This window comes from Megascapheus bottae, chromosome 2 (assembly GCF_031878675.1).
Source record: "Megascapheus bottae isolate mThoBot1 chromosome 2, mThoBot2.hap1, whole genome shotgun sequence".
In the NCBI taxonomy this organism is placed as follows: domain Eukaryota; kingdom Metazoa; phylum Chordata; class Mammalia; order Rodentia; family Geomyidae; genus Megascapheus; species Megascapheus bottae.
Window position 1 is genome coordinate 20,227,885 of NC_143510.1, and position 22,818 is coordinate 20,250,702.

The following is a 22,818-nucleotide window of genomic DNA, read 5'->3' on the forward strand; positions in this document are numbered from 1 at the left end:
GCATGTTGCAAAATTCTTCCTCACTATCGTTTCAAAGTCCACAGTAGTAGAGCCAAGTCTTCATATCCTCTTCATTTTCTCACCTGTTTCTGTCTATTTATTTGTTATAGGATGTCAAAGGAAAATGAAAAGTAACACCTCAAAATACCACCTTGAAAAAGAAAATGCCAACAAATTCTTTCCTGCACCTGAAGCTTTTAATTCTTTAATCCACCATGGAATGTTGCTTAATTACATATTTTATTATGCATAACTGGAAATTATGTACTTTACTTTCAACAATGATATGAAAGCATGTATTGTTTATAAATAAAGAAAGACTGGTTTGTTTCTATTTTTGTGTTATAAATATTTGTGATATTCTCATAGATTCTCTTTCAAGACCTTGGCTTTTTGAAAATTCTCAAGGGCTACTGTGTGTGTGGGGAAAACATCAAGTTTTGATGAACTCTCTGGAAATGAGCAAATCATTACTTTGAAAAAATTAAGATGTCATAACATTATTATGGAAAAAATATTGAACCAGAGGGATTTTTATAGTTGCCTTACTTTAATGTTAATGATTCTTGCAAAGTATGAATGCAAAAATATTAATTAATATTTTAATCTAAACATTACAGTTGTTGAACTGGGTAATGAAACTACAGAAAGTCATTTCTTCTACTTTTTGTGTGCATTTGAAAAGTTCCAAAAATAAAGTTGTGTTTTAGGATAATATTTAGTATGTATAGATCTTATAACAGATCTTATACAATAGCAAAATGTTAGGGTGAATGTTTCATGCTGAACCATATACTTCACTCGGTTTGGGTTGTCAACATTTTCATATTCGCCAAAGATACACTGTGTTTTTGAAAACTCTGAGTTACAAGTATTTCTTTCTGGCTTTGAGAAAGCTCTTATACATTTGAAATAGAAAACTTGGGGTCAAGAATGATGTAACCACTGGACAGTAGAGAAAGTCAGTTCACCCCATTAGCCTTTTCTTTCCCTTTTTTAATTTGTTGAAGTGGGAATTTTAGCACTCATTTGAAGTATCACATAGTGAAATAGAAAGCTTTAAGCAACTTATGTTAGGGCTTTCTAACATAAAGCATTCAATGGCTATTATTGTAATTATTTTTAAACTTATCTGAGGACAATGCCAGCCAAGAAGCCTGACAAGGCAGGCTATCTTTGTACTGGATCTGATGAGACAATGACTTGCAAATTAGAACTGGTAACAGGTGCAGTGGATGAAACCCATCCTACTTCAAGATATAGAACAACACGTTTATACCCTGGACAAGCACTCATTTGTGTCACATTGCTACAGACCCAGTGATTTCTTTCATGAGTGTACTTAAATATTGGAACTCTAATCTTCATCTAGCAGGTGCTTCTGAAAAGAAGCCAGATCATCCAATAGACATCATTTTTTTTTTTTGGCGAGGTGTTAACAGCATGAATGAATGATCCTATCTCTGTCCCGAAAACTTATTTGAATAGATTTTGGATCCAAAACTACCAATCACCATTTAACTTAGTGCAGAAAATGGCATTTAGACTTTCCCTGAAAATATTTTCTTTGCAAGGCACCGAATAAACAGCTCTACTGCTTGCCTTTACCAACGACCATTGTCATGGAAAAGAGCCTGCAACAAGTGTTTTGGGTCACAGGAAGTCTGGAAAAAGCTGGAAAAAGTTGGTAAAAGAAGTTGGGGGGGGGGAATTAAATGCACAATGCCAATGCAGTGCACTGAGTTTGGGAAATGCTCTTTTTGTAAAAAATCTTTAAGTAGTTGTACAAAGGGGTTTCAATTCAACATATTTGTAGTGCTCTTTTAATCAAATTAAACTAGGAGATGTAAAGGGTAATAGGCTTAAGGCAGGCTTAAAAATGTTGCTCATCTTTTAAACATTAATTCCAAACTGTTTTATTTAGCATATGGCATTGTTAAACAGGTATAGCATTCTAGACATATCTTCTACCACATTGCTTTAATAAGGGTACTTTATATTTTATTAAAATGTGCATATTGGTATTATAGTTCAGCTGCTGTCAAAAGGCATGCACGAATCCATTAGATACCCTTTTCAAATTTTAAACTATTTGCTTGTAAATTAGAGGTCAGTATCTGTATTTTCTCACATTTTATGATAATTTTGGCGCTGTTGGTTTTCACACTACCACGCAAACTTCTGAGCTGAACACAAAACTCTTATTTCTAATAGCTCTATTACAGGCATACACTTAATTGCACTTCTTGAAAATATCACCAGGCAGTTCAGAATATATCATTTATTGAAAATATTGTGACAATCAAGGATCTTCGTATCAGCCAAATATGAACAATAGGGAATGGGGGGAGATTTAATAATGGAATGTGTGGAATACTCACTGTAAATCAATCTTGAAGCACTTAACGGTTTTCTATTCACTCTATGTATTTTAGATAAGCACAGTTGGGTAGAGATAAAACTACTTGGGGAGGGAAGAATTCTTAAGCTCAGGATTCCTTAGTACTAAATACTAACCAATACATGTTTTCTTACATGATATGTACAGATTTGTTACCACATGCCACACAACTAGGGCACACATTTTAGTTACCTTGATTCTCAAAGGTTATGTGTTTACTCTGCACATTGTGTGGCAAGAAGATACTATCAACATTATTTTTTGCACAATGTGCAAGTATTATATGGCCACAGAGTGTAATACAAATTAGTGGCAAAGTGCTGAGTGAAAGAATCCGTGACAGATTCAGATGTACAAGGTCGAATATTACCCGTAAACTACCTGACTCTGCTAAGGTCCTAAGAGCTCGAAGCACTATGACATGCCCAGCTTTTTAAAAGTCTCTGAAACAGTTGGACACAACAAAGCCTGTTGGAGAAATTGGACTACAGTCAAAGTAACCAGAGATGGGGTGACAGTGCAGGTAATAGCATGGGGATAAAAGACAGAAGAGTACTTGGACAAGCCTTTTTCACAACAAACTGCCTTCCCTGAAAACAATTTTGCTCACTCCAGTGTCACTGACATGTTTACTACCAAATTAGTAAAACCATGCTGACCTTTAGAAGCTAGATGTGAGAATTTTATTAGCAAAGTGCTGTTGATTTCCAACACATTCACCATTTCATGGAAAATGTCACCTTTCATACCAATTTCTCTTCCCCAAAATGATTGAACTACATACCTATTTGACACCTTATGTTCAACACTGGCTGGTGAAAATGGTGAAAAAAGAGATATCAATTCTTCTTGATGTTGTCTTTTAAACTTGAAGAAAGTAATTTTTTAAGCTAATGGCATATTTCTATTTTACTACTTAAAATCTGCTTTGTTCTCTTAATTTAAATTCCTTTGGCTCAAATGATTGCTTTTCTAAACTCAGCAAAACAAGGAAGTATACAGTTGTTTTCTCACCTAATAAATTGAATTAGAAACTAGTTTACAAGGAAGATCAGTCTTCACAGTAGCGCACCTGTACTTCAAATGTAAATTGAATTGCGGGGTACTGGTGGCTAGCTTGTAACCAACCCTACCTACTCAGGAAGCTGAGATCTGAGGATCTCAGTTGAAAGCCAGCCTGGGCAGGAAAGTACACAAGGCTCTTAATCGGCAACTACCTGGAAGTGAAGCTGTGGCTCAAGTAGTACAACACTAGCCAAGAATGAAAAAGCCAAAGGATAGCACCCACATCTGTCCTGGGTCTAAGTCCCCCCCCCCCCAAAAAAAAAGTAAATTGAAATTTAACTTTATTGGGTGTTTTCAAATAATTCCATTTTATCTGATGTTCAACACCAAAACATCTCAGATGCTGCTCAGTAAGTTCACTAAGGTCTGAGGAAAGCAGAGGATGTGGAGAACTCTTAAGAGGCCAAACTACCCCTCCCTCCATCAACAGCTAAAGAACCTTTAAAAACAAATAAAGGAACAAAACAAAAAAAAGGGGGGGAAGCAAGAGATAGATATGTTTAAAAAAAATGAAAACTAGCCCACCCCAAACCCTAGCACTGGCTTCAATCCTTTAGCACAGCTAATTTTAATGCCCGGGCTAAATGTATGAAGGCTTCATAAGAATCTTGAAGACGGTGTTTAAATTCCAAGTGTGTTCTTATTTTCTTTTATGTAGTTATGACATATGCAATCAAATGAGCTCAAGATTATGAACTTACTTCACTTATAACTCGTAATAAAAAAAACACAATGCTTAGTAAGGAGGTTTGTACACAGAAGGCCCATTTTTCCTCTACTTATTTTATGTTACTATTAATGGCCTTTAAAAATACACCTCAGCTTAAGGAAAAGTATTGCTTAATTGAAGGATTGTATAGTAAGAGCAGGTGAATCCCTTCTAAGCGTGTGACTGCCGGAAAGGATACTTGTTCATCTTCTGACTGTCCTATCTCTGTTCATTAAGCAAAATGTCAACCTAAAACAGATTATCATCTTCATTGTGAAATTTCATGCCTATTTAAAAATGAGTGCACTGTCTGTTATTTAAATTTACAGTATTTCAAGTGACTGTTCAAGTTGCTCTTTTTAAAAAATCAACAAACTTATCAAGAAAGCACTAACATGGACCCAACTGAGAGGGCCATTGTGGACTCCTCATTAAAATTACTTCACATAAGCAGACAAACCCTGCCATGTCATACCATACAAACAGTTTTAATTGTGTAGTTACAGTCAATAACCACTCCTAATCAGAACATTTCTGCATAAAGAAAATTGTGATAACACTTATAAAAACAGCCAGCTGTAACAAAATAGCTGGTGTTTTCATAGCCATGAAACTCATTTTAAAAAAAAATGAAAGAAATATACCTTTATACAGAAATTTTATACAGATGTAGCTTTAAAATTGATTGTAAACCAAAGGAAGACACATTGCAAACATCAATTATTTTCACATTAATTGCATAATTTTCTAAGGTGATCTATTAGTTTTATTTACCTAAGCTTAATTGCATGATAGTAAAAATTGCATACAACAGTAAGAGTGAAGCTTATAGAATGAATTGCTTGGATAACAGAGCACTTCTTATAGGCAACTGTGTAAAGCACATTTTCTCTATTTAAAACTTTTAAGACACTTTGTTTTACTGCCCATCAAAATACATTTATAAATAGAAAAGAATCAGTAATGGTAACAAGAGAAGCAATATTACATTTAACGGAAACTTCCAAAAAAGTAATTACAACAAGATGCGGCAGGGTCTACAAATAAATAATGAGGACTAAATTGTGTTTCACATTTCTTTTCCTTTTTTTGTTTTTTTTTAAATTATGTAACAATGAGAATGAAAAAAAAAATTACAGTGAACTTTTATTTCCAAAATAAAAACAAATTTGAATTACGGCAGTGCCATTATAGTACAAGGCATTTGTTGGCATATGTCATCTTTAAACTGCATTCACAGTCTATAGTTCTTTTGTAACATACAATAGAGTAACAAACTCTTTTTTTTTCTTTATTTTTTTTTAAAATAAGGGGCAACTTTCCAAAGATCAGTGTGGAGTGTTACAGAAATAATTAAAGGAAAGGAAATTATAATCACAGAAATTATAATGCTTGTTTGAGGCTCCAGAATAATAATAACTTAAAAAAAAAACCCTTTCTGGTATCATGCTTACTGGGTATGCACATGGGTACATCCCCTGAACAAAAAATTTTTAATATCAAACAGTCTGCAATGCTTCACCCGGCACCGCCCAGCAGTTTTACAGCAAAGGCGTTTAAACATAGTGCAGTCTCTATTTTCCTTCCTAACTTTCCTGCTTGTGCAAGTTTCTGAAGACTGAACCTTGGCCAGACAATGAACAACAAAGGTTTTCTGAGTGAACACAGGATGGACTTGTCACGTCGAGAGTGAACACGGGTGGTGCTGTTGAGTGGAAAGAATGCCTGGCTCTCAGTCTTTCAAATCGGCATTGATGTCTGTGCTCCCTTCCACCACCAGCTCCTCTTCTAGTTTCACCGAGAACAGGGTGTTGGTGTTTTTATCTTGGATGCTCTCTTCCAAATCCTTGAGCAATTCCTCCTCTTTATATTCAGCCACGTCTACCTCTAAGCCAGAGTTGTCCTTCAGTTTGCCATGGTGCTTGAGATAGTAGCGCTGGTTCTGAAAGAACTTGATGATGGTGTACTTGGGGAGGTCGAGCTGGGCCGACAGAGTCTGGATGGCCTCTTCATCCGGGTACAGCCCCACGTCTTGTATGAAACTCTGCAGGATTCCCAGGGCCTCCACTGAAATTTTGGTTCGTGGCCGGGTCTTCTGCCGGTTCTCCTCATCTGACTCGGCAGGTGAAGCCACAGTGGGCTGCCTTGGGGGGAGTCGGGGGCCGGCCTGGGGCTGGGGCTGGGGCTGGGGAGGTGGCGGTGCTTGTGGCTGCTGCTGCTGCTGCTGCTGCTGTTGCTGCTGCTGCTGCTGCAAGGAAACAAGCAGACAATCAGAGCACTGCCTCCCCATCACACAAAGTCTTCTAGAATCAGAAAATAGGGGGCTGCGAATCCCACAGACAAGGACAAAGATGCACAGCACAGCTAAGTAGCCCAGAGCAGAGGTGGGGGGGGCAGGGGGGGAGGTGACAGGGAACCACCACCAAACACCAAAAAGAGCTATCAAAATGATAGGAACTAGGAAGACAGGAAGTGCTGTGGCTCTGTGCACACTTATCAGAGGATAGGCCCGGGAGGAGAAAGCCCAGTGCTCTGAAAACATGACCCATAAACTCCAAAGGGATAAGCATCAAAGGTGAAGACAGAAAATCAAATTGAGACGCCAACAATGAATGAAGACTGAGAAACAAGGGTTTCAAAGACATTTTAGAACTATGAGCTATGAAGCCATAGGGGAAAGGAAAGTGTTTAGCACCTTTACACTGCCTGCCTAAATAACATGGAGAGAGAGAGAGAGAGAGAGAGAGAGAGAGAGAGAGAGAGAGAGAGAGAGAGAGAGAGAGAGAGAGAGAGAGAGAGAGAGAGAGAAAGAGAGAGAGAGAGAGACACAGAAAGCCCGCACTCTCAGACTGCCCTACCTCTACAATCCGGAAGATGTTCTGGAATCTCACATTTAATTTTCTCCATGAGTTCCAGTTCCACACACATATACAATTCCCTGACGAGTTGCACTAGGCTAACATTGCTTTTTTCTTTTTTTTTTAATTTTGATCCAAACAATAAAGGTTCAATTACTGTACACTGGCTAGTGAGTTGTTCTGTTTGCCCAGTAAACTCAGGTATTAACAGGATTCAAATGTAGGGTGTACAGCTACTTTGGTATTAGCATCTGCATATGTGCCGTCATTTCCACGCACAATCATACAGAACAAATGTGTGACACTCAGTGCCCATCATTCTTATCAGCAAATCAAATCAATTTGAGTGAGCAGCAAAATATTAGAACCTTCATACTATGTGCCTGAACATTTTCTCTTACCCCCCTAAGAATCAATTTTATTAAAAAATAATTTTCAAACAAGTACTTTTTTTATTACTTAACATATATCTTCCTCTTCTTTGTTTTAGCTAAAACAGTAAGTTTTTAGGGCTTTCATGCTTATTTTAGTGTTTGATACCCTAGGGGGTTCTTGTTTTCAATTTGTTTGATCTTTAATACACGCTTAAGGATTCTGTTCTCATGGTGGATGGATAACTCTATTATTTTGGCTATATATCTATTATCTGTATTTCTTCATAGCAATGTCAAGAAAAAATACAGGGGATTTAACAGAGATAGAATTTTAGGAGTCTGGAAGACAAGGACATTTTCCCTTAAAGGAGAAAGCTAAATGCCTCCCTTAGATGTACAGAAATGTTATATAGCTCAAGTTCAATTAGAACACATTTTGTAAGGGACTGAGACCCTGAGAAGCCCAGAACTCTGCGACAAAGGCCATGACACAACCAGATGAACACAGGCCGAATATGCTGGCACAGCGGTCTCTGGCCACAGTCATGGTTAGTCTGTCCTTCACACTGAAAATCCTGACCAAGGGTCTTTATACCACCCTCCCCTCTCTGAGTCCCTTCTCGCTGGCGTAGGTAACTCGTGCCCGCTCACCTGAGCAGCAGCACCGAGCCACGGTGCAGGGGTCGGCAGGCCTGGTAAGAGAACGCCTCTAGACTCTCCTTTCCCAAGGGTGCTGGGAGAGGGGCTCTACAGGAAAGACAAACAGACATGACTCACCCCTGACCTGCAGCTGAGGGACAGGGAGGCCGCTGGAGGTGACGGGCGGGCCGAGGAGCATAAAGCAAGAGCCCAGAGTATTTCCCTCCCCTCCTCACTCTGGACAGAAGCCAAGGTATAAAATTGTGATTCTGCAAAACTTCCTCTACAGAACGAACAGCAGTAATTCCTATCCTCAGGGGCAGGATGGGATTAATTAAGAAATAGGTGGTGTTTTAAACTCTCGATTAAAAAAAAAAAGGAAACAAACACACAACAAAACTTCTAGGCTCTCACATACAAATCCCAATGCTAACAGAAACACACTTGCCAAATAAGAAGTGCAAAAGGGGATTCCTTGCCACTCTGGGAGGGGTGAGGAACACAGTACACATGTTGGAAAAAAGCTGGTTCCCTTTTCCTTCTATCCTCCCTCAAGCAACATGGCAATGGATTGTTGTTATCTCTTGCTAAAAAGCCTGGGTTTAGACTGGCGGGATGAAGAGACACACTAGCTTCACTGCCAAGTCTAAGGCTGAGCTCACGTCCAGTGCTGTTCTCAACTGGCTGAGGTATACGAACCTGAATCTGTTCCGTGGGAACATGGATGATGTGTGGCGGCCTGTCCCCGTGGTGATGTACTGCATTGCTCTCCTGTTCGTAAATGGCGTCACGCTCGGGCTGGGGAAGACTGAGGAACCTTCGGATCATGGACAGATTCTCCCACAGTGTTCTGTTTTCTGGAGACGGATCTTCCTTCCAGCGCAGGAGCTCACACAGCCAGCCCTTTAGAGACAGGGGAGGATATTTCAGTTGCCGGGAGGGGGTGGAGGCCAGCATTTCCCATTAGGTGATAAAAAGGAAAGATCCTTTGAATCAACTTTTTCATATGCTCACAACATTCCAGCCACTTCCACGGTTTTCTGTTTTTAACCTATTGACAGGATAGTTGAAGCTATGCAGGAGGAAGGAGCCATCTCTAACCAATGTTTTGATGGACACTGAAAAGAATAGGCACTTTTCAGATTCTGGGGAAAGTGTAACTGAGAGCAAGAACACTGTCCAGTTGAGGAGTATCTAGAATGGGCATTAGAAGAATTCTTCAAGGAAGAACTTTCCAGAAAGAGACTTTAGATTCCTGTTTTCTTTTTTTAACCGCCTGATATAGCATGAACATATGATTTATCACAGAGCTATTTAAATAAGTTTCCTGAGTTATAAAAGAAGGAAATCAGTGGTGGCTCATGCCTATAATCCTAGCTACTCAGGAGGCTGAGATCTGAGAATCAAGGTTCAAAGCCCGCCCAGGCACAAAAGGATCTGAGACTCTTATCTCCAGTTAACCTCTAGAAAATGGGAAGTGGGGCTTGGCTCAAAGGTAGGGTGGTAGCCTTGAGCTGAAGAGCTCAGGAACAGTGTGCCCAGGCTGAGTTCAAGCCCCATGACCCACAAAAAGGAAGAAGGAGGAGGAGGAGGGGGAGGAAATATCTAGTGAGTGACCAAATCTGAACTTCTATAATGCTTCCTGAGGTCCAAGGTAAACCTCAGGGATTAGCCGAGCCCAGGCGGCTCACATCTGTAATCCTTACTCTTCAGGAGGCTGCAATCTGAAGAGCAAAGATTGAATCCAGCCTAGGCAGAAAAGTCTGTGAGATTCTTCTCTCCACAAAACTACCAAAAAAAAAAAAAAAAAAGCCAGAAGTGGAGCTTGGCTCAAGTGGTAGAACACTGGCTTTGAGGAAAAGAAGTTCAGAGACGGTACCCAGGTACTGAGTTCAAGCCCCCCAGACCAGGGGGGTGGGGGGGAAAGAACTAACTGAGTGGCACTGAGTGCTGGTGGCTCACATCTATATTCCTAGATACTCAGGAAGCTTAGTTGGGGGATTATGTTTATTTTTTTTTCCAGGCCTGGGTCTTGAACTCAGGATCTGGGGTCTGACTCTGGGCACTTTTTTCTTTCCTTTTTTGGGGGTCAAGGCTAGCACTCTACTAGCTGTTGTGGTGCCTGCCAATAGCCCTCATCTGTCCTCTGCATCACAGAATGTCTTGCCAGCTTGCTACCAGGACATGCTCAGCATACTATACCCTATCAATGGTCTCCCCAAACAGGTGAGGTTAGGGATTGGCTGGCAACGTGGTACCAAGTCCCAGCCCCAATCTCCATGGACAACTCACTCTTCTACTTAATGTACTCTCTAGAGCCTGACGGGCATCCTTATGCTTCCCTCCCCCAAAGGCCACGTCTTACTGGATCCCCTCATTCTCCTGGTTTTCTCCCCACCCCACCTTTTAGGATCTTCACCATCATGAACACTTGATTGTCTTTCCTAGGCTCTGCTCCTAGGATGAGGGCTTCCTTGGAAACTTCAATTAAGTTAACTGGATGAGAATGGACATAGTTTCTTTTTAGTGTGATTTTTAGAGTTTTGTTTTCTGTATTACTGGCGATGAAGCCTGAAGATGGTCTGGTCTTTTCTTCCCCCCGCCCCCAAAATGAACCATTCAAGAGAACTTGTCCCCCTCCCCCCCCCTGCTTGCAATATATAGTGAAAGAAGTCAGGCTTGCTTTCCCCCAAATGGCCTCCATTAAAGATTTTAAATGAAAACATGGAGACTGACACATTAGCTCCTCAAGACTACCTACTAACTAGCCAGTGGGGATTGCTCCTAGTTATCTGAAGAGGCGGGGTCCCTTTTATTGACCTAATTGAATCCAGGACCTTGCACATGCTAGGCAAGTGCTGAACCACTGAGCCAACATCCAGCCTCTAAGAGTTGCCCACTTAAGAAGATCTTTTACAAATGCCTGCGTGGGAACAGCCATGCAGTAATACATTCCTTTGACGCCACTGAACAAAAATAATTTGAGGACAGCAGGCAATGAATGAAAGATGTACCTGAAAGAATATCTACTAAATAAAAAAAAAATCATCACCATCATCACTGTAATGACAGAGACACTGGACACGTTTCTTTTCAAACCACAATGTTCTACGTTCATTTCCAGAAAGCTGTGGTACCACATATTTTAGCTCTACTTATGTGAATGTAACATTTAACTACAAAGCTGAATTTGAGTATTTGCACTGGCATACCAGGCCTTTGGTTTACTTTGTTCTTATGGATAAATATTTGGGGGTTAAGCCATAAAAGTATCGTATCTTTTCCTATATTTAAGCTATTCTGTTATACTGTACTTCTAAATTTTTGTTGCTATGTCAGTTTTAGATGTGCATCTTATTGGATGTTTGACTATTAACTGTGGTTCTGATGACTTTCCTCCAACTTTGACAAACTGACAGGACTTTGATGCTTAAACAGATTAAATGGTACAGCTTTATATGCCTTTAAAGAAGAGGTTCACCAAGAACAGAACTGAAGATATTTTCTTTTAACTTCACTACTAATCTACTATTGCAATAAATGCTAAACACTGAGCTTCCATGGTTTTCTTTTTTAGAATTAAATGCTTGTAACTAAAAATTGCTAAAAGTTAAATTAAGAACACTTCGTGTAAGAAAAGCTTCTCTCCAAGAAGGACCGAAAAAATCTGAAAACTCCAATGGTTTTTCACATCCTTTAGAAACTTTTTAAAGTAATGCAGAGATCAGTTAGCACGGGCATGTATGTGAGGAAACATGTGGATCGCAGATGTTCTTTGGAAAAGAAAATCATTAGTTCTTTTAAAATGGCTAATAATGATAGCTAATTCCTAAACAATCACACTCATGCTGGTTTAACAAATATTTCAGAAAAGGAGCTCTGACTCATTGAACAAATATTTTGCTTATATTGTCACTTCTGTGTCTTATACTTACAAGACCGATCCTTAATTTTTATTAATTGCCCATGACTAACATAACATTCCCAGTAGTTTGCTATTAACCTCTGCCCTTAAATAATACTTCTAATTCCTTATCTAAAAATAATTTGATGAATTCTAAGTTGAAGAATATCTCTGCTAGCCTTTCAAAAGACACGATGATTTTTTTTTTTCGGAGACTGAAATCAGATGCTTCTTACAAAAATATTTAACGCTGCAGCTGGTGTAGAACTGTTAGTTCTACAGGGCTATTCTAAAAATGGGGGGGGGAGGCATTGTAATGTGCTACTCTTGATGTGTGTATCTCTTAGGAAATAATAGAAAACAGACATTTTGACACGTTACATTTTTTTGTCAGTATAAACTGGCACATTCCCAACTGGCACTGGCAAAAATAAGATTAATTTATTCTAGCACTATTTAAATACCTTGGAATATTTTGACTACTTCAAATCCTATTGATTGTGACTCTATTAGTGATAACAGAAATCTCAGACCTACATGTTTTTTTATTTGCAGAAAGTGATTGACTGAAGGAGCTCAATGCTTTCTAATTCACCGACACCTTTATCTAGGTCAGTTTTCCACTGTGACATTGTCAGGGCAAATGAATCTGAGAAGGCCGGGAAGAGACTGGAATATTTGAAATATCTGACAAGCGAAAATTGTAATTATCTAAAGTACTATGATTTTTTAAATGATAATTATATGTAGATATACTTGGGAGAAGAGAGATGAGAAAGGAAACATACTATTTTGTGTGAATGTAATTATGTTTTTAGGAAAGGTCTTGAGTGTTGAGGCCCTGTAAGACCACCCATAGGAGGAGAAATGGGCAATTATTCTCATTTAGATCACAACTGTTGGAGCAGTTGAAAAGATAGGTGCCTAATAGCCATAACTGGCTAATCCCTTGCCTTCTCTGAAAACTCAAATGGTACAAGGAACAACCTAAACTTTAAATGTAGTAAATTTGCCAAGCATCATTACACTGCATATAAAGAGGGCAAAATATAAACAGTAGCCACATGTAAATAAATCAGTAAAACTTTCAGGATGTTACTACTTTTCAAACTGACAAAGTTTAATTTGACACCTTCTGTTCTAAACCCTTTGTTTCTATTCAGAATCACGCCTTGAGCTGTTGCTATCAATCACAGCACTCTATTACTTAAGAAAAAAAAAAAAAAAAACAAACTGGCATGGGCCCTGAATAAGCTGAAAATGCCATGCAGATGAATTCTGAGATAATATGTTCAAACCTGTTATATACAACACAAATCCTGTAAAGTTATGTATTGTAAACCTACATTTATTGAGAACTAAAAGTCTTAAATCCATCTGCCACATAGGAAATACTGTTATGTACTTTATAGTAACCAAGAGCCATCTGCAAATGTCTTGCTACCGTAAGCAAGAAAATGGTGCAAAAGATGCTAAATCTAAGGCTGAAATAATGATTTTCTGACTGGTTTTGATTAGGGATCTATCAAAGAAACATAAGACAGGGAGGAGGAAAGCATGAAAAAAAAAAAAAAAAAAGAAAGGAATAGAGAAAATGCAGAATGACTGCCAAACCCAATACTGCAAAAAAGCAAAACAAACTCACTGGCAACACAATGGCAATTTATTATGGTCCATGAAACACATGACTGTATGCTCATTTTAAAGGAAAAATTAGCAGTTCTAAACTCAATATTCTAATGATGTGCTTTACTGACAGAATCTTGTTGTGCCACATTTAAATAAAAATCCTGGCACCTTCATCTCTCAGCTGCTAACTACCAACCAAACTCATCTGAGTTCCACTCTATTCTTTGCAGAATAGTTAATTCAAGTCAATTCACTCCTAGCATGATAAAAGATAGGGGAATTAGTAAAATAGCACTGTTTTATGAATGTATTTACTGTACCTCTAAAGCCTCGCACTGGAAAAGCCAAAATCTTAGGGGCCTAGTCTGAAAGTGCACAGAAAATCTAATTTTTTTCTTTTTTAGGAGAACAGACTGGTATTCTTGGAAGGTTAAGAATGTGATTTAATGCAATATACATATATGTATTTATTACTATTATGCACATATTCATTTTTAAACTAAGAGCTAAAAAGTGGAAAAGAAAATGACAAATTTTTTTTTTGCTAAGAAAGAAAAATACATTTTAAAAAACAGAATGGTAATTTGAGTTCTAAAAAGCAAAACATTTTACAGTCAGTATTTATCCCCACTCACCCTCATCTTTTATGTGTTATTTGCAGGAGTATTTTGTTCCAATCTCTGGGGGCATACAGTAAAATAATATATGATATTAAAAGAAATCAATCTAAATAGTTAAGTATTTGATACAAACATTTTAGTGGAAAGCATGAATTACATTTCTCCGCAAGTAGTAAGAACAAGGATTAAGTACATAATCCATTAAACAGTGCTTTTCACAAAAAATTCACTATTGTAGACTAAACTACATCAGGCATTTTGAATGAGTACATTTTCAACAACAACGAATGATAAAGCCAGCAATTTATCATTCAGCAAATAATTTTCTACTTTTAAAAGAATCTGTAAGTGTTACTTATGCTAATGAAGGCAGTTTTTAATCTACCCATAAACATGCTAACGGAGGGCAATTTTTATTTTTTTTAATTTTTTTTTTTTAATTTACAAAGCTGTCGGCACTCAAGTGTAATTTCCTACCAGTGTTCTAGAAGCTGGGGGAAAATGGGATCTAATTGTCAGAGCTACCCAAATCCTTCACCTTTCGCATACAGGCTTAAAGAGAGGACAAAAGATGCTTTGAACCACCCCTTTCATATTATAGAAGGCTCCCACTACATTTTCTATACAGTGTGTCCCAAATGTAGCATTTGGCTCTGCCTTAATGCCGCCACAGCCAGGCCTGCAGAAATAATCGTCTCTGCTAGGTGTGAGGCCTGCATACATCACAGGCCAGTTTCCGAAGTGAGAAGCAGCAGTAGCAAAGCCATACGGAAAGCATTTTAAATTATTTACTAGGTTAAAAGGGTGAAATGATACTTTAAATACATCAAATTTCATCATCTAGGCCATTTTTTGGTGGCAAAGTGGTATTGATCTTTCCAAATGCTTAAAATTAACTATATTCCAGAAGGTCATTATTTGATTAAAGGCATTAAAGTGGAGGCCACGAAGCAGTATACTCTGTCTTCTTCCCCATTCAAATCATTGGATAATTTAATAAAAACGGTCCCATCATGTCCTGTAATAAAAACGCTTGTCTTAAGATAGTGTTCTTTACCTAACATATTAACCTTTAAATGCTACGAAGTTCTTCAGAAGGAAAACCTTTGCTCAAGCCAATCATTCTATAACATAATGAGAGGCCCCCACCATTAACATTAATCAAGATACATGTTCTCCTCTCTGGAATTAGTAAGAAATGCATGAATCTTTTCTCCCAGCTTAATAATAGCTACTTCATGTAAAGTGGAGAGAATCTCAGCAGACACTGAGAGGAACTTTCCCGGCTAAGTTAACATTGGTCTTATTAAAGGAAACATGGAAAATAAATTTGAACAGAGACATACCAGCAAAGGCATTTTCCCATTTTAGAAGCACCATATTATATCCCCTCTATCCAGGAATGATGTCTTTAAAAATAAATTGTTCAAGGGGGGGGAGGGTAATGGGACCAAGACATGTGGAAGGGTATCAATGTATGTGAATTAATGCACCTTCTATCTGGCAAATATCATGTTACCCTTTTATTAAATACAATAAAAAATAAATAAATAAGAAAAAAATATATTGTTCAAAGCACCTATGTATGCATGTATATGCATGAGTCTCTTCATATACTGGCTTTTAAGGTGTGGTTTCTGATGCCTGCATTTGTTGAAAAAGAAGAAAAGAAATAAAAAATGTATTTACATCTCTGAGCTGTTTCTAAATGCCCTATAGACCCTTCAGTGTGTTTAAGGTACTCAATAGTCTCAACCAAAAATCTGTAGGCTTTTATGTTGGTATAATAGTAAGACATAAAATAGCCAGACATTTCTCACTTGAGTGGATTTTGCCACTTTGTCATTAAGAGGTTAAACAACTCTTGCAGAGTTTCTGAAGGGTAATTATTAGCATAAATATAATGTTTATACAACCTGAGGAAAAGCTTCCATTAAAATTTAAAAGGAATTTCAATTTCACTTAAAAATTTAATCAGATAAAAAATGAGAATCATTTGTTTTCTGTGGTTTTTCTGTTCACCTCCTTTCTACCTTCTCTCAGCCGATGACTTTAGGGCACACATAAATATGGTGACTTTTCTTCTACTACAAATTGTTTGGCTCCTAACATAATTATCAAAAGATATCCTGGCCAGAGGAGATACAAATGGTTCTTACTTTAAAAGGTCGTCAGGCAAGGAAATCTCATATTTTAAAGGATGTTTTCAGGAGGAATTTCAGAAGAGAAAAGAGAGGAATAAAGGTAACAATATGAATTCTAGGTAATTTATTAGAATAGCTAGCAAGAAGACAACCTTATACTTTGATTAAAATATAGAATTTCCAAAAAAATGTGAATTTGATTTTTAAGACATTAAATTAGATTTAGAAAATGCCTAACCTGGAAGTTTCACTTTTACATATAATTCAAACCTGTTTCCAGAACAAATGCCACAAACCTCAAGCAAAACAAAGTAACCAAACTTGATGTGTATGACTTGCACAATATGGACTCTCATAAAGTCTATCTTACCTGTGCGTTCCCCCTGAGCCACAGATGTCTTTGGAAATCACATAAATTTCGTGAGAGGATCTATATCCTATATAACGTACTTTTCTCCTCATTCCTCATACATGGTCTCATTTAAAAGCACAGAAAGTTTCATTCATTTCTAAATCAATTTTAGCTATTAAATTTGGCTTCTATCATTAAGAGGTGACAGCTTGTTTTCATTCTGCCTACCTGACTTGTCTGACCTGGGAAACCTCTTCCTTGAATATCACACTTAGAACCTTTCAGTTTCCTGAAATAGGGAAAAGGCTCACACCTGCAGCCATTCAATCACCTTCAGCTGAATCTGCTGGACTATTTATTAGCTTCTGTCCACCACTGCCCCCATTCTCTTCTCCAACCCTCATGCAGTTCTGAGGACATTTTCTCCTTTGTTCTGACACTCAAATGCTTCTTCAGGTCATGCTCAAATGCTTCAGTATATAGTATATAACTACAGGTACTGTGGATAGGCATTTTATTGCCATGTACCTAAGCAACATACCCTTCTAAGCCATGGTGCAGATTCGTCCTCCACAAAGTACAGACAATAACGCTACTGATCTCATAGGATAGTGGCTGGTACATGTGAACAGCATGATAGAATACATTCAGTTCAGTATCTTATCCATGAGGACTACAAACAGTTCTTATGAACTTCACTAGAAGCACTTGCCTTAAGTGATTCAGTTTATCTGGGGGTTGGTGAGGGGGGACCTGGCATTCAGCATTAACATCTAGTACAAAGCATCATACAATGAAGGTCACTGATGGGCAGACATCAGGAGAGACGGGGAAGAAGTCATGCCATGGGGTGGTTAAGGAAGTCTTCATACATGAAGAGCAGTGATGGCTTCACTTTGAAGAATTGGCAATGTTTTAAACAGTGGAATAATGAAAAAAAATGAGCAGAATGGATGCATTAGCTAAGTGCTGGAGAAAATAAGTCAGTTGCATTGACTCCACCTCTCCCACTGCTAGCACACAACTGAAGTTACTGTAACCTCTTGTCTTCTACATGCTATACAGCTAAAGTCTACTTCATAAGCTTAGTTTTTAATTTGATTATCTAGTCTACTATGTCTTAGCCCTGTAACCTTGGGTTTCAAGTTCTCTACACCTCAATTACCTCTTCCATAAAATGGGATGTAATTTTAGCATCTAATCCAGGTGATAGCATTTATGGAAGGGGTTTGGCACTTAACTGTGTGATTAATGTCACTTAGCATTGTTCTTTAGTGTTTCCTTTATCAAACTTGCTTTCCTCCACAGGGATTTGAATAAAAAGTTAAATGAAAATACTTTCCTTACTATATTCCAATCTGAAGCTAATCTTCCCAAACCTGGTTTACTTCTAACATAGTTGAACTTAGTTAATGGCTTTTCTACACACTCAGCACCTAGGCTGAAAAATATGTTAATGGAAGTATGCATTAGTATCACCTTTCTGAACTGCAATGTGAAAAGGTAGAATGTAAGAATGTAGAGATGTCCCACAATTGCCTTTAAAATACAAATGCTTTCTTTTTATCCAATAATCCCCTTTTTGAAAGTTTATCCTAGGGTCATACCTAACTGCAATAATATTTCCAATCGCATTACTGGTAATTAAAAATTGGAATATAACTTGATATACCACAAAAGGAAATTAATGGTAAGTACAGTATAGGAATAAATCTAAGGCATACAAGTATACATACATAGCTATATATATATATATATATATATATATATTTAGAGAGAGAGAGAGATGTCAACAAGTGCACATTTTATGTGTACAATAAGCATCAGTTAAGATATTAAATCCTGATAGCCCTAATTGATTAGGATTATGGGTGTTTTTATGTTTTCTGATTTTTTTTCCATAAGGGCTATGTATTGCTGTATATATAGTAAATGTCTGTAATTAAAAACCTAATTTTTCTTGTCTGTATCCTCTATTAACAAATCATTAATGCTACTTCTTTGGAACATCTCTTGGATTCATTCTACTTTTTCTGGACTGGCCCTGGTAAATCACCTCCATGACCTAATATTTTCTGTGTTCCAGCATTTAACACACTTACATATTAACATGAGAACCCTCAGAGTAGAAAACTCTCCCCTGGCCCCCACCAAAGGCTAGAAAACACCCTGAGGTTCACACTTCCCTGAGTGAATATAAAAATGTGGCAAAAGATTCACCACCACAAACTGAAGTGTCAGTAAATTAGGGGTGGGTGTGTGTGTGTGTGTAAAGAGAAAGATATTAAAGTGAGGCAAGATCTGGATCACTGAGGTAGTGGTGGTAAGAAACTTACTACATATGTCTTTGCTATTCTCGAAGGCTTCTTTACAGTAGCAAAGACGGGTGCTGTAATTTCTTAATAATGTTGCTGCATATTAAAGAAATAAGGTTTCAAACTGAACTTGGCTTACTCTGAATTTATTTTGTTTTTTTGTTATTGTTGTTTTGCTTTCCTATTCCTGGGGTTTGAACTCTGGGCGTGGGCACTGTCCCTGAGCTCCTTTTTAACATAAGCTATTGGTTTACCAATTGGACATAAAGCCATTCCAACTTTTTTCTCTGATTAATTAGAGATAAGTGTCTCATAGACCTTCCTGTCCAGGAAGGCTTTGAACTGCGATCCTCAGATCTCAGCATCCTGAGTAGCTAAGATTACAGGAGTGAACCCCTGGTGCTTGTTTGTTCACTCAGTATAAAGAGATGGGGAAGCACCCGTGAACTATTCTGTTGAAGGCAAATGCATTTGATCCTTTAAACCTGAAGTTTCTCAAACCCTTGATTCAAACAATACATGCACTTTTGAAGCCAATGTTTTATATACTGCTTTCCAAAGTCACTACTAAAAATTAACAATACTTATTTTCCTACTAAAAATTATGAAGGACATTGAGAAAAAAATGTAGATGGACATGTGTATATGCCATGTACACATTTAGAAATGCAGAAAAATAAGAATCCATAACATGAATAATTTTGGGTGATTAACCAGACAGGGTGGTTTGTTTACTTACAAAAGTAATTTACAACTAGGGTGTTTTAAACAAATACTTCTGTATCACAATTTTAATTGATTTACAGAAAACTTTTCAGCACTGCAGATACCTCCTAAAATGAGCTCTGCTCCCATTATGCATATTTAGGGGCTGGGAATTAAAATTTTAAATCTCCCTTTTCTGATACTGTAGGAGAGATAGTAACAAAGAATTTTTAAGACCAGAAGGAAGTGACTTGGGATTGTAAAAGTTATGAGAATCATATCCTAAGAGGAACAATCAAGCAGGGCTATTAAGAGCTCCCAACTTGCCTATGATTTTGCTGATAAAATAACACCCACTTTGTGGCCAAAACCCTATCATTTGATCCATTATGCAAACCTGCTAATCAGAAGTTAGGCTTACTTAATTTGAGACCGAAACCTTGTGATTCATAAGTAGGCATTAAAAACAGAAAGCATAAATATTTCTAGAGGTATCATGTGGATCCTGGTGACAATGCGGGTTATAATTTTACCAAGAGATGGAGACATGTGATGTTCAGGCTGTGTACAGTCTGCTACTCCTCACACCTACTGGTCATTGTACATGGGGGCCCAGGGGAAAAAAGGGAAGAGAGACAGCAAGCTCAGAAACACTCTGGGTGAAAAGGGCAGGAGTGAAGTCTGACCATACTCTGTTCCTTAAGCCCCCACTGCTATTCTACATTAGTTTCTTTTTGAATACTCTAGCTTTTATTTATTTATTTTTATGCATCATGGGGCTTGAACTCTGCCTGGTCACTGTCCTTGAGCTGAAATTTCAGCTCAAGGCTACTGCTCTACCCCTGGGTCTGGCTGGTGTCCTTGAGCTCTTCAGTGCAATAACTACTGCCCTATCCTTGAGCCAGAGGTTAATTGGAGATGAGAGTCTCAGGTCCTTTTTGTGCCAGGGCTGGCTTTGAACCTTGATCCACAGATCTCAGTCTCCTGAGTAGCTAGGATTATAGGCATGAGCCAGTGTGCCCAGCTATTCTAGCTTTTGATAATGCATACTTGCATTTTTCTGCTAATTATTACTGAGTGCCAACTACCCCATAGGATAACAGGAAATACAGGAACTGACAGAATTTTTCCACCAACATTTCCTGCTTAGTGAAGTTACAAACTGCCTTTCAGATTGAAGTTGATATTTAAAGTGTGGCTCAACTGGCAAAGAATCACTCACCCAAGGGTGCAGGAATTCCCTCACAAAGTCTGGTACTAACTGTGGGTATCTGAATCCTGGACAAAAAATGTTGTTGGTAAAATTTTCTGGTTTTGTTTTAAATGCTACTGAGATTATTGTAACCCTTGCTTAAAGGATTTGGAATGAAGGGCACCTTAAAAATAAGCACTACAGGGCCGGGAGTTTGGCCTAGTGATAGAGCGCTTGCCTAGCATACACCAGGACCCAGGTTCGATTCCTTGGTACCACATATATAGAAAAAAAAATGGAAGTAGTGCTGTGGCTCAAGTAGAAGAGCTCTAGCCTTGAGGAAAGCCCAAGGACAGTGCTCAGGCCCTGAGATCAAGCCCAGGGATGGCAAAAAAAAAAAATCCATTTGGCCAGGAGTGTGGCCTAGTGGTAGAGTGCTCGCTTAGCATGCACCAAGCCCTGGGTTCGATTCCCCAGAACCACATAGAAAAAGCTGGAAGTGGTGCTGTGGCTCAAGTGGCAGAATGCTAACCTCGAGCAAAAAATGTCCAAGGACAGTGCCTAGGCCCTAAGTTCAAGCCCCATGACTACCCCCTACCCCCTCATCTGCCAAAAAAGAGGGTCCTCTAACTGGGACAGGGAGTTTTGTCTAGTGGTTAGAGTGCTTGCCTAGCATGCACAAAGACCCAGATTTGATTCCTCGGTACCACATACATAGAAAAAAAAGCCAGAAGTGGTGCTGAGGTTCAAGTGGTAGAGCTCTAGCCTTGAGAAAGTTCAAGGACAGTGCTCAGGCCCTGAGCTTAAGCCCAGGAGTGGCAAAATAAATAAATAAAATAAAAAATACATATACATATAAATAAGCACTACAAAAGGAGGCACAAAATATGTTTTCCAGATAAATTCAAGAATTCCTCAACTAACATGTCAAACACACACATGCACACACGCACGCGCACACACACACACACACACACACACAATTGTCTCTGCTGAATTTATATGACACTTGGGCATAAACCCTTCTGGCAGTGTGGTGAAGACCAAGTGTGCGTCTTCTAATTTATGTTTCATATGCCTAAATAAAGTATATAAGTTTACAAAGAAATCACTTACATTGAATATTTAATTGGCTAACTCGGATAGCAAAGTTGGGGGTGGAATAGAATACATTAATCTATCAGAAATCTGTAGTAGTAGATAGGCTTTAAAAAAAATTAGCACACTAAATAAGAAGATCAAGCAAAAGATCTAATAACCTCCACGATTTTTAGTAATCAACGAAAATGATATTAGATGTTAGAACCAAACTAATGTTGTATAGAAATATTTGTAATTTTTATAGGTGACAAATTTATACATATTGTTTATATTGCCATGATTTGTTGATCATGATGATAACTGAATAAAATGCTACTGAATAAAAAGGATATAGAAAATAAAGATTTTCTACTCAAGTCATGCTTTCCTAGGAGAAATGGGACAAAGGTTGAGCACCCCTGAATAGAATGCCTCCCTCATTCTTGTGTAGTTAATGCATGTGTCTTCATATATAACAATGTACACAGTTCACCTTTCCTGCACAAACTGTGTAAGATCCACCAAAATACCTATTTATGGATTTATAAGAGGTTTGAGGGTTTTTGTTTCTTTGGGTTTTTGTTTGTTTGCTTGTTTGTTTTGCTATTAAAAGACCATGCCTATGAGATGTGGGCTCGAGTAAAATAGTTAACAATCATACAATTGCAGTAGAGTTCTTACTCCATTGGGTGCTGAAAAGCCCCAGGTTTCCAGCAGAGGCAGCTTCACAATATGCTGGCAGTGGACAAGTTGGGTAAGTTCATAAGGTGACCCACGCTCTTCCAATCTTGGAATCAGTCAATATGAAAATGGAGGAGCTTTTAACTGATT

The 22,818-nt window shown here is 38.1% G+C and overlaps 1 protein-coding gene across 4 annotated transcripts in view; it reads right to left on the reverse strand.

The window, feature by feature from the left end:
- Positions 1-1,968: 1,968 nt before the first annotated feature.
- Positions 1,969-22,818, reverse strand: part of Satb1 (SATB homeobox 1) — an 85,243-nt gene continuing 64,393 nt past the window's right edge. Inside the window, exons 10-12 of one of the 4 annotated variants that reach the window (XM_090321982.1) lie at positions 8,746-8,949; positions 8,059-8,154; positions 1,969-6,423 (exon numbers count right to left, since the gene is read on the reverse strand). In XM_090321982.1, coding sequence (XP_090178108.1) covers positions 5,908-6,423; positions 8,059-8,154; positions 8,746-8,949 — 816 coding nt within the window. In that variant the 3' untranslated portion in view covers positions 1,969-5,907. The remainder of the gene's footprint in view (positions 6,424-8,058; positions 8,155-8,745; positions 8,950-22,818) is intronic. The other 3 variants (XM_090321974.1, XM_090321997.1, XM_090321989.1) reach the window with 3 other exon arrangements.